Source organism: Triturus cristatus, chromosome 3_2 (genome assembly GCF_964204655.1).
Source record: "Triturus cristatus chromosome 3_2, aTriCri1.1, whole genome shotgun sequence".
NCBI lineage: Eukaryota > Metazoa > Chordata > Amphibia > Caudata > Salamandridae > Triturus > Triturus cristatus.
This window is the reverse complement of record NC_140584.1, coordinates 166448775-166465802: the sequence shown is the minus strand read 5'-3', so window position 1 is coordinate 166465802 and position 17028 is coordinate 166448775. Positions and strand designations below refer to the sequence as shown.

Sequence of the window (17028 nt, the reverse complement as noted above, 5' to 3'; positions counted from 1 at the left end):
GAATGATGCATCTATAGAGAAAGCTGGTATGATCCATCTCTCTCTGACACATTCCACCTGTTTTGCTCTTTCATTCTAAATATGGAGAGCAGTTCCCTGCCCAAAAGGCTAGTCCTAGCCGTGTCTGAACACGATTTTTCGAAAGCATGGTGTGTTTTAACTCCATCATCGGTTTGAGGGCGGCTGCACCTACTGTATTTAAGTACTAATTGCGAGGCGGGTGCAAACAAATTCTTAGCAAGTATGTGAACTGGCAGAGACATCTCCAGTCTGTTAATTTGGAATACTGAACTCAATGCCAGCAAGTACTTTACTTCACCTGGCCAGTGCGGCTGTGAGGGTGAGAATAAGGCGGCATGGCCAAGGCTTGAGATCATGAGATGAGCAGGGTGACCACGCCCCTTGCGACAACAGCCCACCCTATCCCACTGTCCGTATTTAGTTTCTCCCTAATTATGTAGGGCTTGAAACCGGCAAACAAGATATTCCCGTTATAGGAATTAGGGTTTGACTTTACAAGAGCCAATCATGGGTTTGTCTTCTTCCTCTCTGGGGCTGTGCAGGGGTTTGGCGGTCCAAAAATGTCTCTCGCAATCACTTAATCCTAGTCTTTCACTGCCCTCAGTATGGCAGAAACCGTATTATCTCCACTTGGCTCTGGTATATTAATGCTACAACCAGCATCCATAGCCAAACCTAAAAAAGGAACAAGAGCGTCCAAGATAAGTCAAGAAAAACAATGTAACTGATAACGATCACCGGATGGCCAGCATTAACTGCCTAGTCATCACGACTGGATGGATAACATGAAAACTGCACATAAAACCCAAAGAGGCTTTTGAAAAGGCTGTATTCTGAGCTGGCCGATGTTTAGATTTCCACGCAATACTGGATGAATTGGAAAGTAAACAAGCACTGATTAAGCCATGTTGTACACCAGCAAGGCTATTTTTCAACATCGCTAAACATTAGTGGCTTAAAGGAGAGTGTTGTGGAGTGTCGTAAAGCAGAGTGTCATGAAGTAGAGTGGAGTGTTACAGAGTGGCATAGAGAGTCATGGAGTGGTGTAGAGTTGAGTAGTATGGAGTAAAGTAGAGTGGTGTTGAGTGTTGTGGAGGGAGCAGACTGCTGTGGAGTAGTGTAGAGCACAGTGAATTGGTGTAGCGGGTGCTGTGTAGAGTGGAGTAGAATGTTGTACAGTGGTGTAGAACGGAGGAGAGTAGATGGTCGGAGAGTGGAGTGGCATAGAGTGGAGTAGCATAGTAGAGTGGAATGGCGTAGAGTGGATTAGATTGTAGTAGAGTGGAGTGTCAGAGTGACGTGGCACAGAGTGAAGTGGAGTGGAGCAGTGTGTTGTAGAACAGAAAGGAGTGAAGTGGCATGTAGTTGCATAGAGTGTCGTAGAGTGGAGTAGTGACATAGAGTGTTGTGGAGTGTCAGAGTTGCGCAGAGTTTAATGGAGCAGAGCATCAAAGTGGAATGACGTAGAATGGAGTATTTTAGTGGAGTATTCTAGAGTGGAGTGCAGTGGCCTAGAGTGAAGTGGCGTAAAGTAGAGTGGTGCGGAGTAGAGTGCAGTGGCATAAAGTGCATTTGTTTTGAGTAAAGTGAAGTATAGTGCATTGGCATAGATTGCCATGGAGTACAGGGGCGTTGAGTAAAAGGGGGGCAGAGCAGAGTGCAGTGGCATAGCATAGATTATTTCAGAGTAGAGTGAAGTAGGGTAGAGTGGAGTGGTGCAGAGTGGAGTGGTGCAGAGTGGCGCAGAGTGAGGTGTCGTCAAGTGGGATAGAGTGCAGTGGCTTGGAGTGTGGTGGTACAGAGTAGATTAGAGTGGTGTGGAGTGCTGCAGCGAAGAGTGGCATAGAGTGCACTGGTAAAGAGTGTAGTAGAGTGGCTAGAGTTCAGTGGTGCAGTGGCATAGAGTGCAGTGGTACAGAGTAGCATAGAGTTCAATGGCAGAGCATGCAGTCTCGCAGAGTAGTTTCGTAGAGTGCAGTGGCATAGAGTAGAGTATTGTAAAGCAGAGTGATGTAGAGAGCAGTGGCGTACAGTACAGTGGTGCAGAGTAGAACAGAGTGGCATAGAGTGAAGTGACATAGAGCACAATGGTGTAGAGTGCAGTAGCGTAGAGTAGTGTTGTAGATTAGAGTATAGTAGAGTGCAGTGGTGCATAGTAGAGTAGAGTGCATTATACACTATGTTTCTCAGATTTTTAAATTGATAATTTTGAGGATGGTTTTTAATCCATGTGTATTTTATGGCTTGATTTGCTTTTATGTTTTTTATTTAAAAAAACGAATAAAGTTTACATTAATCGATTGAGTAAAGTGCATTGGTGTGGAGTAGAGCTGAGTAGAGAGGCTTAGAGTGAAGTGTCTTAGAACGCAGTGTCACAGAGTGCAGTGGTGCACAGTAGATCAGAGTGGCATAGAGTGGATTGGCATAGAGTGGCCTGGCACAGAGTTCAGTGGCAGAGAGTGCAGTGCTGCACAATAGAGTGTAGTGGTATAGAGTGCATTGGTGTAGAATATAGTGACGTAGGGTAGGGTGGTGCAGAGTAAAGTGGCGTAGAGTGTTGCAGAGTATAGTGGGGTACAATGCAGAGGCGCAGAGTGTATTGGTTTTGAGTAAAGTGATGTCGAGTGTATTAGCATAGAGTGCAGTGCTGTAGAGTAGAGTGGCGTAGAGTAGAGTGGTAAAGAGTAGAGAGGAGTGGACCAGCGTAGATTGCAGTGGTGTAGAGTGGAGTGGCCTAGACTGGAGTGCTGTAGAGTGCAGCTGTGCTGAGTAGATTAGAGTGGCTTGGAGTGTATTGGCATTGAGTGCAGTGGTGTTGAGTGGAGCAATACAAAGTAGAGTGGCATAGAGTGTAGTGATGAACAGTACATTGCCATAGAGTGGTGCAGCATAGAGAGCAGCGGTATAGAGTGCAGTGGCATAGAGTGCAGTGGCATAGAGTGGGGTGGGGTGGTGCAGTCTGGAGTGGTGCAAGCTAGAGTGCAATGGCAGAGTGGACTGATGCAGAGTGAGTGATTCAGAGCAGAGTGGTGTATCGTGCACTGGCATAGAGTGATGGAGAGTAGAGTGGCGCAGAGTAGAGGGGCGCAGAGTAGAGGGGCGCAGAGTGGAGGGGCGCAGAGTGGAGGGGCGCAGAGTGGAGGGGCGCAGAGTGGAGGGGCGCAGAGTGGAGGGGCGCAGAGTAGAGTGGTGCAGAGTAGAGTGGTGCAGAGTAGAAAGGCAGAGAGTGCAGTGTTGCAGAGTGGGGCGATTCATCGTGTCTCTGCCTTGTACGCCGACCGCAGTCACCAAATCGGAGTGGCAGTTTCAGCGAATACTGGATCGGAGGAACGCAGTTGGTATCTGATAAGGTTGGGGTTCTGAATTATCTCTCCTCCATTAGCGCTTCGTTTGGGGGGAGGGGGGAGAAGCCCACAAAGGTATGTTTGGCGCTTCTGCATTGGCTTCCACTTTGCACCCTGCTTCCTGGTGGATGTGGCCTACTGGAATCATTATCGTGCCACGTCATGTTCCACCTGCACTTACCACATCTTGTGCCACCTTAACTTCATCCTGAAGTCCTGGAGAACCTATGCCTGCTCCCTCTGACATACGTGTCCTCTACAGAGAACCCTGCGGTCCACGAGTTGGCCTTCATTGGGTTCATAATCTTCTCCCTCAGCATCATGATTCTGAACTATCTCCCCTGGATGATGACTGGGTTAAACACTGTTTGTTCTGAGCATCATCCTCTGCACCCAAGAACTTAATATGAAAACATCTGGATTGCTGATGTGCAGCGTACTATAAACTTCTGTGAACTGAGAAAAATAATTCGAATTACAAACTGTGTGCTTCATGTCCTGGATGGCAAAGCTTCTGGAATGGCCTGTGCTAGGCTTTTACCTTAGAGATGGGGCAAACTCATGGCCACAGAGAGAAATAGTCTGTTCCCCAAACTGATGCTGTTTGCTCCCATTTAGTACTATTTCTTTATTTGTCTACTTCCTTTGCTCCTATCCCCTCTCCCCTGAATCTCTCCCCTTGCCTGCTACACCGCCTAGCCCCCTGTCCTTTGTGCCCTTTGACTAAGCACTCCTTCTTCCCTTGTTGGTAAAAGAACCAATATTTATACTCTTGCGTCTCAGCGAACCCGCTGAGAGAGTCCACAACGCCAAGGGAGCCACTCACAGCTGAGGTATGGGATGGCACTCCTTGCCAAAGCACTCCCTCTCCCCTCTTTGTGGAAGGATCCAGTATGTAGGCCTTGGAGTCTCAGAGACACCTCTGAGAGAGTCCACTGCGTAAAGGGAGCCTCCCGCAACAGAGATGGGGAAATGATACCACTTCTTGTAGGATCACAGCTTACTGGACTTTGGACGCAGCTTTGACTCGTCTACCGGTTTGTGTCCCCGTCGCCCTCCCCCTCCTCTTTCCATGCTGTGTCTCTCACCCTCCCCTCCTCTTTCTCTCCTTCATTCTCCGTCTACTTCCACTGTTCCTACCCCTCCTCCCCTGAATCTCTCCCCTTGCCTGCTTTTTCCCTTACGTATATGTCCTTATTGTTTGACTCGACCTTACATGTAACTATGTTGCCATGCTCTAATAACTGTGTAACCTTTGTAACGATGCAACCTGCAACTAGGATCTGAGGATCTGATACTCATGTAAAGTGCTCTGATACCTCCGGGTCTAGCCAGTGCTATATAACACCTTTAAAAAAAAAAAAACAACTGTTGTAGAGTGCAGTGGTGCATTGTAGAGTGGTGTACAGTGCAGTGGTGTAGAGCAGAGTGGTGCAGTGTAGAGTAGCATATAGTACAGTGGTGCAGAGTAGAACAGAATGGCGTAGAGTGCAGTGACAGAGTACTGTGGCAGAGAGTGCAGTGGCATTGTGTGTGGTGGTGCAGTGGCATAGGGTAGAGTGAATCAGAGTCCATTGACAGAGTACACTCTTGTACAGTACAGTTTCACAGAGTGCAGTCAGAGTGCATTGGAGTAGAGTTCAGTGAAGTAAGATAGAGTAAAGTGGCATAGTGGTTTGCAGAGTAGAATATAGTGAGGTACAGTGCAGTGGAGTAGAGTTAATTGATTTTGATTAAAGTGATGTAGAGTGCATTAGCATATAGTGTGGTGGTGTAGAGTGCACTTGCATAGAGTAGAGTGGTGAAGAGTAGAGAAGAGTGGCGCAGAGTGGATTGCAGTGGTGTAGAGGGGAGTTGCTTAGACTGGATTGCCGAAGAGTGCAGTGTCGTAGAGTGCAGTGGTGCAGAGTAGATTGAAGTGGCTTAGTGTGTATTGGCGTAGATTGGAGTGATGCAGAGTAGAGTGGCGTAGAGTGTAGTGGTGTACAGTGCATTGGCATCAAGTAAGGTGGTGCAGAGTAGAGTGCAGTGGTTCTGAGTAGAGTGGTGTAGAGTGCAGTGATCCAAAGCAGAGTGGCATACGGTTTGGTAGCGTGAGGTACATTGACATACAGTGGAACAGAGTGGCACAGAGTAGTTTAGAGTTCAGTGGCACAAAGTGTAGTATTGCAGAGTAGACTGTGATAGAGTGCAGTGTAGTCAGGGTTCAAGACAACATCAGAGAATGCCAAAAACAATCAACAAGAGTAGAGTACATTGGTAAAGAGCAGAGTGGTGCACAGCAGAGTGGCGTACAGAGCAGTGGTGCAGAGTAGAACAGAGTGGCTTAGAGTGCAGTGGCGTAGAGTACAATGGTGTAGAGTGCAATGGCATAGAGTGTTGCAGAGTAGAGTATAGTGACGTGGAGTACAGTGGTTCAGAGTAGAGTGAATTTGTTTTGAGTAATGTGGTGTAGAGTACAGGGGTTAGAGTAGAGTGCAATGGATAGAGAGCAGTCGCATGGGGTGGTGCAGAATAGATTGCAGTGGCGTGGAGTGGCGCAGAGTAGATTGTTTCAGAGTAGTGACATTGAGTGGAGTAGTGCAGAATAGATTACAATGGCATAGACTGGATTGGAATAGAGTGCAGTGGCATAGAGTGGGGTGGTACAGAGTAGAGTGCATTTGCGTAGAGTGCAGTGTTGCTGAGTGGAGTGGCATGGAGTGGGGTGGTACAGAGTAGAGTGCATTTGCGTAGAGTGCAGTGTTGCTGAGTGGAGTGGCATGGAGTGGTGCAGAGTAAAGTGCAGTGGCGAAGAGTGCAGAGGTGTAGAGTAGAGTGGGAAAGAGTGCATTGGCATAGAGTAGAATGAAGCAGAGTAGAGAGGCGTAGAGTGAAGTGGTGTAGAGTGGAATGGTGCAGAGTAGATTACAGTGAGGAGTGACACAGTGTGGAGTGAAGTAGAGTAGAGTGCAGTGGCTTGGAGTGGTGCAGAGTGGAGTGGCGTAAAGTGGAGTATTCATGGTGTGTTAGCGTACTGCCATTACAGCCAACAGAACTTCAATTGAAACGGACTCTTACATTTGCACAGACATAGTTATACAGATAAAACTCTGCAGCACACAGACGATGTGTGGAAATGCCATCGCCTAGTGTATTCATTTATTTTGATTGTATTCAAATATTTCTTTCCACCACACTTCAGAATTACCCCCAGTAGTCAGCATGATTGTCACATAAATCTTCTCACTTTGTAAGTCAGAGAACGAATAGTAAACTCCAATCTTCAGACAGCTCACTTGACAAAAACCTATAACTCTAGTAAGAGAGGGAAAAATAAACCTCATTTTCTAAGTAGCAATTAGTTAAAAGACAAAGTGGCATTTGACCTCTTTCCTTGAACAGACAGCAAATGTGTCAAGATAAAAACAAGATGTAATGGCATCTTTATTGCTCTTTCACTTTCTGAATGAACAGAATACCTGTTCCTTTCCAGCATAATTTTACTCAGATGGAACTAGTAGGTGCTAAAAATAGCTCAACCTGATACATATTTCCTGGCAATTGCGAGTGGGCAAGTTGATTTTTCGAGGCCTGCTGGTAGTGAAGCAGACTGTGAGCAAGTAGATTTTTTGAGGCCTGCTGGCAGTGAGGTGGACTGTGAGGAAGGAGATCATGGGCGGGTGGGGACACCAACAGAGATTGTCGCACTGAGCACCACCAATGCCAAAGTTCTCTCTGGACCAGCATTGCTATTAGTGGCTATCTTGTGCTAGTGTACACACCTTTTCACTTTAGTGCAAGTGTGTTTGTATGATGTCAAGCTTAGGTTTTATAGTGGAAGCGTACCATTCCAGGACTAGATTCTATGCTTTGATAAAGTTAACACCTTACCATTTTGTATGTATGCTGTAGAGTGCAGCACTTATGCAAAGTAGGAACGGTTTGGAGAAAATAACGTTTTTTCTCCAACTTTACGCCTGCCTTGATGAGGCGACATTTTTTCAAGCCAAGCTCTTTCTGTCAAAGTGAGTAGATAGGGATTAGAGTCCAAATCCAGGGGTGAGTGCATGGGAACATCCATGGTTTACCTTCTTGATGTACAACATCGCATTGTGCTACTTTGTGTTATTTTTAGGGCTACTGTTCAACTGAATTCATGATTTGTGTTTTATGATGGAAACCAGTCAATCCGCCCCATAAATGTTACACAATAATTGGGGGGTAACACTTATAAAATTATATCGCTACCCAAAGGAACCTTTTTAGCAACTTTAGAATAACCTTAGGAAGACTGAGAGACAAACAATAAGATTCTAAACCTATGCATTTCAATTTGAATGCAGCACTTTGAAGCCAGATCGCGGCTCAATGTGCTATTTTTGAAGGACCGTTACTTTTGAACTCAAAGTGACATACAGGATCTCAGTGACAAAAGCAATAACCCACTGACATGGCTGCATAAAATACTAATCTGTGATCTGCATGTCACACGTTGTGCTTTGCAGAAGGAACATTAACCCTCCATGCTGCTATATCACGAGTCAGAACTGTGACTAAAGCAAACTCAAGGAGATGCTGGATGTAGCACTGAAACTTTTCAGACACTCGCCCCCAGTCACAGATCTGGGTTGAATCCATCATCGTTCTTTAGCTCACTTCGCCACCCCAGTTAAGACCCAGCTATATGCAAATCAGCCTTGACCCTGAGCCTCATGGGAACAGTCTGGCCCTAACTTGCAAGCCAGGTCTTCCCTGGACCGGAAACAAGCATCCTGGGACGGGTTTCAGGGTAACACCCCTCATCAGCCAGGCTAGCTTGAATTCAGTGGTAAAGTGAGCAAGGGACCCACGTCTGGACATCCCTGCCAACTGTGACTATAAAACTCCTAGATCTCTCTCACAAGTGCATTAACCACCATAGTTATCATGCCACTGTAACTATCCCATTAAAAATGGCATGCACACAAAGATCTTTGCAGGCTGATCTTCAGTCTGTCATTTAGAGGTTGCCTCCTTGACCTTGGCGCCCAGTGCCATTGCACAGGTCGTACCACTCTAAAACTGTACTGGGCCAAGGACAACACTTCTTACTTACTTGGATAAATGTGGTAATGGGAGTGCCTTCGGGATGCATGCATTTATCAGACCAAAGCCAATACGGGTTCGCCTGGCCACTTTGGGGACTCTAGAAAATGACTAGATAGTGACTCTGGAAATACAATGATGACCATGGGCAAGAGTGAATCAGAGTTAGATTACAGAAAGGGAGCCTGAGAAACAGCTATCACATCCAAGGAAGTCAGCAGGCATGCACATTTTCCAATCTGTCTCTGGGAGGGAGTGATGAAAAATAACCACATAGGACTCTTTTGAGGCCCTGTAATTGGAATGAGTACACTTGAAATTCTTTAACGCTGATCCACTGGAGTGCAAGCTTGGAGCCAGCAGCCATGGTACTTCCAGCTCCAATAGTGCATATTAAAGTTGGAGCAGTGAAAAAGTCCGCAGTTGGATCTTAGGATTCAGATGGCAGTCCTTTGCAAGGAAAGTTACCGCCTGTCCCAGCCCTTACCGCTCGGCGCCCCCTTGGTGCTCTTGACTGAGTGTCCTGGGGGTCTGAAGTGTTAACTTTGAAAAAACAAGCATTGGCATAGCCAATAGGTCTCACCTTTGGGACGTAATAAGTGTTTAGCCAGAGCTATTGGCTTTACCATTGTCTTTAAGCTTTGTTGTAGAACAGTGAGGCTGCTGTGTAGAATGTTGAAAAGTTATAATAAAAAAGTGTTAGAAGCATTTTTATTACCTTATATATAACCAAGAACACATTATGTAGAATAACTGAACGACCCTATTAAAATAAGAATAACATAAAAAATGTCTTATAGTTTTTTGTCCTTGCAATGCTGGCAACCTCTTCCTACCTGCTCTAATGCTTGTTTGTTATAGTTTTTTTTGTTATGGGGGAACATAAACAATGGGAGGGTGGTGCACTTCAATAGGGAAAGAGGGCAGATTAAATGTATTTGCATATGTTATGTTGACAAATGAACACCTGATAAAAGACTGTTTTGACATTTAAGAACCCTACGTTTTGTTACTATGATTGAGAATAATGACAGATGTTTGTCGTGTGCACTATGCCGATGCTATTATATATGTGGCCACATTATAAACCATTGACCATGCATGAGTGAAACTTTTGTTTGTAGTGCCTTTTCTGTAATCTGAATTCTTTCTGCTCCCAAACCCAGTTCCGTAACTTGAAGAAACCGAGGCTGAGGGAAATAGAGCAGTTTATATCCGTTGACGCCATCTTCAGGGCCTTGTAATGAGATTTGCAACAAAGCTCTAGATGTCCTTATGCCCTGGAAAGAACTGTGGGCCTAGTTACATGACATTGGTTGTTTGCGCCACTAGTTTCACTCATGTGAATGCAGTGTTGGCCATACTAATCCCAGAAAAGGCTAGTGCATAGGAACTCTAAGAAGGGTGACATGCCTTCTCAAGTCAGACATCCAGAAAGTGTAATGTTTGAATTTCGTTGCACTGCAGATTTCAAATGAGTGGGTTAATAAAGGCTTCTGAACAGACAATGAAACCAGGCGGGAGCATAAATGCATATACTTGTTTTAGATATGAACATGCTGCCCAAAATGGAAATCAGCCTGGGAAAGTACTTAGTGGGGATCATTAGCGTATAGGTACACACTAAAGTTAAATAAAGAGAAGCTGGATGCTGCCTAGGAGATGTTTTACATAAATCAGCTGACATAGTACTCCACCCAGTAGCGCAACTAGAGCCAAATTTAGGGGGGGGGGGGCTACTAATAATGTTGGGGCTGATTCTCCCAGCAATATGCAGAGTGGGGATGCATGGGCTCTAAGAAGGGGTGAAAACACAACAAAGCCTCGTTAGCAAGTAAATGGTCTTTGAAAGATCTGTGAAGTACTCGGGTGCAGCTGTGTGTGTGCCCGGGTAGCTGTCTCAGTCGGGCTGACACACACGACGGTGTGGAGCTGTAGCCCTTTGAGCCCAATGGCGTTGCACGCCTGACTCCACCTGATCACCTGCCATCATTGTACCAAGAAGCGAATAATGCAAGTGAAGTCAGCCCAAGGCCCCTTTCATATCCTTTTTTAGTTTTATCCCTTTCCAGGAGAAGGGCCTGTAGAAATATAGCAGATCCACGTTAACTGCTCAGCTGAAAGGAATCTGGCATTTCTCTGCTCGTTCCACCTTCCCCTGTTCATTTGCACACATTCCATGTTTGTCAGACAGGGGAAATACGAGCTGACTGAGAGCTGTAACTGGTCCCTGCGAGTGTGGTAGGTGCGGGGTACGACTGCATTAACGCTGTCATCTGGGCCAAGAATTTCAAAACACCTGGCCAGTCGATTAAAACGTGTTTTGATATAATCTCCTCTGCTACAGCGCTACTCACGCCTGATAGGTAAAATCAATCATTCAATCAATCGATCAAACATTTGTAGAGCGCACTACATACCCGTGAAGGTCTCAAGGCGCTGGGGGGGGGGCGCTACTGATTGAACAGCCAGGTCTTGAGTAGCCTCCTGAAGGTCAGCAGGTCTTGGGTCTGTCGTAGGCTCAGTGGGAGGGTGTTCCAGGTCTTGGTGGCGAGGTGGGAGAAGGACCTCCCGCCGATAGTTATTCTTCGGATGCGCGGGATGGTGGCGAGTGCAAGGTCGTCGGTTGGGGATGTAGAAGTAAAGCAGTTTGTTGAGGTAGGCTGAGCCGGTCTTGTGGAGTGCCTTGTGTGCGTAGATGAGGCCCTAGTGTCTGTTAAAAATAAACACACACACTACCAAAATCTGTTTTAAAAGAAAACAGATTACTTTAATGTACCCATGGTTTGAGCCGTGCTCTAATTCCGTCCGTTGTGATATTTCCTGGACTCCAGTCGAAAGACAATATTTGATAAAAGCGCAGCCCATATTCCAAAATGTCGGTCTTCTCCCGCAGCAGCATTGTCTCTGGCAATTAAACAACGTAGGTGAAGTCTGTAATATGGTCAACTACCTCTAAAGAATAGGAATTATGACCCAGTGACAGGACAGGTAGAAATAATATTGTGGGGAGGAAAAGCAATCAATTTGTTTCCTCAAGTTAGAAATGACCCCCAACTCTACAGTGGCATTCAGAGAGAAGAGTTATGATTTAGAGGGAACGTTCTCGATCCCAGTGCCCTTGTGTTTTGTCTCGGGAAGCGTGTGTGTCTGTGCAACTAACAGCGTGGGTGCAATGAAGCAGGTGGTGTCATCAGCTGGTGCCTAATGCGTGTTGTGCTACCGCTGAAGTGCGAGCAATCACAAACTGAATATAAATCTGAAACCACCAGGCCTTAGCCCTTGTTCCTCCTCCCCCATTAGACATGCTTGCGTACTCCTAGAACGATCGCTTCATTTTACTGAGCTCAAGCTGGTAAAACAGCACAGCAAGCCAACCTCCTACTGCAGCAACCTGCAGATACAGGTCTGGATTCCCGCAGGTCTCCCCCGCCTTTCATCAATCGGAGGTCGATGAATTGGCCTCAGAGTGATGGGTTCATAGCAGTACTGTTATTTATAGCACTTTGGACCTATAATCCTGTATCTGCACAATTAAGTGTCCTGCAGATGCTACTGAGTTTTAAGAGCTTAGAAGCTGTGTTACCTAAAGCACAAAGCGCCGTGTGGTACAAAAACGGGCTATTGGGGAGGGAAGGAGAAGGTCGGCCAGGAGCTGCCACCTATGCTTCTTTAGCAGATAGTAGGTAAAAGGAAATATGTTCACATGCGTGCACCGTTATCATACAATAATACGGATGTTCCTCTTCTGTGAGGCTGTAAAAGACCGTGAATAAGTCGATAAGCACCTTTCCCTCCCCGGGAGGAGTGGGGGTGAGGGGTTGTCTCAGGGCTAACACGCCACGAGTGTTCACATGACCGGGGCTGGATTTACAGGCTGGGGTGGTGGGCGGGCGTGTGGGTGCTAAGACCCTGCAGCTGCTGCAGTCCCCTGGATGGAGCAGGCTGTGCATGTGCAGGGAGGGAAGGAAGTCATTAGGGCCGAGGAGGACAGTTTGGTGCTGCTGCAGGATTTCCTTCCAGGTTTTCCGGAGTGGGAATTTGCCGGTTCCTAGTTGTGTCTGAGATTGTGGAAGCAGCCTGGCTGTGTCTGACAAGTAAGCGCTGGCGAAAGTGTCCTGGGAATCCCTGAGGAGGTGTCAGGCAGGGGACAGCCCTCCTCCCTGCCGGGAGACCATCGGAATTTAGGAACATGAAGCGGGGAGTTCGCGGTTCTCCGACTTCGGATCTGGACTCGTGACATGACATCAAGTAGAGCAGGAGAAGACAGGGTCCGCCTTTGCCACACTGAGAGTGGGCATCTGAAACAGCTTCCGCTGGGCATGCAACACGCAAAACAAAACGAGTGGTGCACACGCGTGAGCCACAGCCAGCGCGAGAGGCGTTTTCTTGGTGCGTTAACACATAGACACGCCCACTGCGAACAAACCCTCGAGTGGTGCGCCCGAGAGCGAGCACCAGGCCAGGCTATCTGTTTTCAATTATCGCGCACTCGTCTGGGCACGATAATTCGAAACAGATGCACCCGCCTTTGCCCAATTGCGTGCTGTCTTTCTTAGAAAGACGCACACAAACGCCAACAAAACCACACGCACGAGCGTTTGGTCAGATTTTTAAGCCCTTACATAGAGCCTCACAGAGCAGCGCATGCGCGCTGGCTCAGGCTCGACCTAAAAAGGATAGGGGTCAAGAGGTATAAAAAAGAGACTGGGTGCTAGGGATGAGATAGAGAAGAAAGGTGAAATAGTGATACAAGTGATACGAAGAGGAAGCATAAAGAAAGTGATAGGAATTAGGACAGAGTACAGTAGAGAAAAGGAAAAAAGGCAGGTTAACTGAAGCAATGAAAAAAACCGATGGAAATGCAGACACAGAAGAAGGCTATTTGAAGAAGAAAACAAGCATTGGCATAGCCAATAGGTCTCGCCTTTGGGACCTTATAAGTGTTTAGCAATGCAACAGTTGCATAACTAAATATTTATAAGTTCCCAAAAGCGAGACCTATTGGCTATGCAAAGCGGCCGCGAAAGTGAAAGTAATCGTGGTAAAGTGCGGCGCGTGCGCCCGGGCACATGCACTGTAGCTCTAGGCTGGCCTGGTAGCACTTTTTGGAGCCCTCTCAATAAGTCTCGCCAGACCAGCGCATGCGCTGGGTCAGGCGAGACCTAATGAGAGTGTTTAAAGTACCCCGGTCACCTGAATACTTCAGCTAGGAATAATGGAATCGGAATCCGGTTCTATTTCATTTGTTTTCGGAATTGAGGACAACATTGAGAGTGACTGCTGGGGGCATTCGTATTACACTGATAGAGGTGAAATTCTTGGACTTGTGCAAGATGAACCAAAGCAAAAGCATTTGCCAGGAATGTTTTCATTAATGAGAAACAAAAGTTGGAGATTTGAAGACGATCAGATACCTTCAATGTTCCAACAACACTTCTACCAAAACTCATCAGCTTCCATTTTTCAAGGAGGACTTTTAAAATATGATTGGTAATGTGCCATAGCACGAAAGGCATCAATAGCAAAACTGTCAACTAGCGCTCCCTTCTGTCAAATCAAAAGGGCTTTACACTCTCTGACCAAAAAGGAGGTGCAGTTTGGAAGTTTGCTCTGTGTATTTAGTGCCTGAATTTCCAACACAGGCTTTCATTTACAGGCAAAATTCTCAGCTATCCCCAGCTCCAAAAAGGGATCCTTGAAACAAGATCACCCAGGGCCCTGACAATTGCGAACTCATTGCATTTCTGCCTTAGTCGTTACACTGCAACGAGAAAGACCTATTGCATCCAATGCCAGGAGTGATCATTAACAAACAAACAAAAACTGTTTCCACAGTAAAAATGCCATTTGAAAAATCTCCAACACATATGAAACGTTGGTTCACTTAGTAAGCTGTGAAAGTATTGAGTCCCTACTCCAAGGTATTTGTATATAAATATACGCCTTCTGCTTTGTGCCATTACTTGCGCCCAATATCCTATGTCCCCATGGCCTTTAAGTATACCTGCCTAAACTTGTGACAGAAATGCTGCCACAACATACAGACACCAACTATAAATAAATATATTTAAAGCTCGGTCATTGTTGCAAAAGGACTGCAGGTTTGGAGTAACTCCACCTATGTCATCGAAGTCGCCCGCTGGCGATGAAGTGGGGTTCATCTTTCCTGAGACCGCTATTCCAGAGAGAGGGAGAGAGAACAACCTTTCTCGATTCTCTAACCACTCCACGAAGACGGCTAAAAATCAAATCTCTTGCAATCTCTCCCTTGGGTGTTCATTTAGGGTTAGGGGACTTGAAATCGCTCTCCCTGTCATTGCTAATACTGATCTCTACCTTCCCCACTGGGCTGAAAGGATTCTCTCTCCAAATTGTGGGTCTCACTATCCAAAGTCCAAACTCTGCTGCGAATCTACTAACATTCGTCGCCGCCCACGGGCATGTGTGTGTGGCAATCTATACCATACGATCGAAACCTGCCGCCCCCACCACGACTGGATTACATTTTACTCACAGCATAGTTTCGGATTCATTGTTACCTCTGTCTGGGAGGGCGCCTAGCATCGAAACAAGCCCCCAGCGCCGCATTCCAGACACCTCTGGGTCACTTCTGGTCTGCAGGCGACCGACCCTTGTATGTACCTCCCCTCGGCCCCCTGACAGGTTTGCCAATAAAGGAGCCAGTCTAAAACGCACGGAGGCAAAAAACACCTGTATGTCATAATTATTAATAATGAGGGCTGCAAACAAGAGACGATAAAAAACAGTCAGAACCTTTTCGTTCAGATTTTAAAAAAATTACTAATCGGAGTTTTATATAAAAGCAAAAAAAAAAGTGAAACCTTTCAAAGCGGTCTTTCCAGACGACGGATATTTTATTGGGGAGCCCCTTGTGTTCCCAATGCTGGTAGACTATCCCCAATACTGCTGAGAAGGGGGCTTGTGATGGTAGAGCTAAATTCTCAGTGGATTAAATTTCAGGCACGAGCTCGCTGAACGTTCTAGTGATCAGGAAGTAGAATAGCTAAGGGGGTTGAGAGCTGGCCGCAGATATCTTACTGCAACGTGCAGGCCATCGGTTCTCATATCGGACAAGACAGCTAAGAAGTTTATTGGTCTCGCTGCTGAGACGTGCGTGAGACCTGCGGTTTGACCCTGGGCATAACATAGTTACAACACGTGATAGGCTGTGTGGAAACCACTGCACGCACGTTTTAATTTCACTGAAATAAATTAGTAGTTCGAGGACCAACTGTAAAGGCCTGTGAGCACTCGGCACGGCATATATTCTAATTTGAGTAGGGTAGTTCATTGGGTTCGAGCATCTGCTGCAGAGAACTGAGAATAGCCTGCAGATCGTGTTATTTCCAGCCCAATGAAATAGCTCAGTAAACTAATACAGTTCATGCAGAGATGCGAGTGCAAATTTCCACTCGCTGACCCCCAACCCTAGTGAGTTCAACGCTCAGTTGTTAAGGCACCTACTGTACAAATCTGTGTGTAAAATTAACACTAGAGGTTAACATTTTACTGATTAGTCAATGCGATAAAACATATGTTGTAGTTTAGGGTGCCTTTGGTGGACTAGTCCACACTTTGGCTCGGCTGACTCGTCGCTGTTCCTCATAGGTCGCTAGAACTCGCTATTGACAAAACAACACCCATTTCTAATCAGACATTCAGTTGCGGAAGGGACTTTACTTATTTTTGCTATTGTAAATATTGCGTCAGACGCACACAACGTACCTGGTATAGACTTTCCATGGGCGCCAGCTGCTGCGGGATGCATTTGTCTGCAGGAAGTCCTGGAAATAAAACGCACGTCAGGGATGACTCGTGCTTCAGCAGAAGACCCGCCCCTCCCCCAACAGGTGAAGACCTTGACACATGAATTTAACGCACGTCAACAGCACCCTTACAACCGGCACAACCGGGTGAGGCTCACAGCCACACCCCAACGCAACCACTCCTACAAACTCACCGCACCAGAAACGTACACACACTTGCACCGCCCTGACACACGAATGTTTCCCCAACGCAGTGCAGCCTTATCTGTATTTATGTTCTGCGACACGTCATGGCTTTTACTGGTTGCGGTGCTGATCAGGTTTCAACAATGCACCTTCACCGGGTTCGAGGAAAAAGGGAACACCCTTTCAGAGAGGTGGATGAACTCCCGGCTTTTGGCGCTTTAAATACCCTGTTACTGTAAATGCGCTGCTTGCCCCCGCCTTGTTTGGTATTTCAGTTTTGGTCTTTGACGTTATGCAAAATGTAAGATTGTTTGCCCTCCTATAGCGAACGCCTTATTACATTCCCTCATTCTTTGTACAGGGGTGTAATGTACCAGCTGTGTAATGTACCAGCTGCTGAGATCTGTGTTCAAAACGCAAGTTTTCATCTTGTTGGGGCCAACTCTGCCTTTCATCCTTAACAGTTTGATCATTTCACTAACAATGACTTGGGCAAATATGTAACGTCATTTGAACTATACAGAGTGCATTCAATTTACCCTGCACACTCAATAAAAAGAAAAATATTTGTATTTTGTGAAAAGTTCAAATTTGTATGCATTGCCCCTGGCCAGGGCTTC

General features: G+C 46.3%; 1 protein-coding gene across 1 annotated transcript in view; it reads right to left on the bottom strand.

Annotated features, from left to right (window-relative positions):
• The window catches only part of PCSK7 (proprotein convertase subtilisin/kexin type 7), a 199066-nt gene that overhangs the window by 115801 nt on the left and 66237 nt on the right, over nt 1–17028 (bottom strand). Inside the window, exon 3 of the mRNA XM_085647442.1 lies at nt 16182–16240. Coding sequence (XP_085503568.1) covers nt 16182–16199 — 18 coding nt within the window. The 5' untranslated portion in view covers nt 16200–16240. The remainder of the gene's footprint in view (nt 1–16181; nt 16241–17028) is intronic.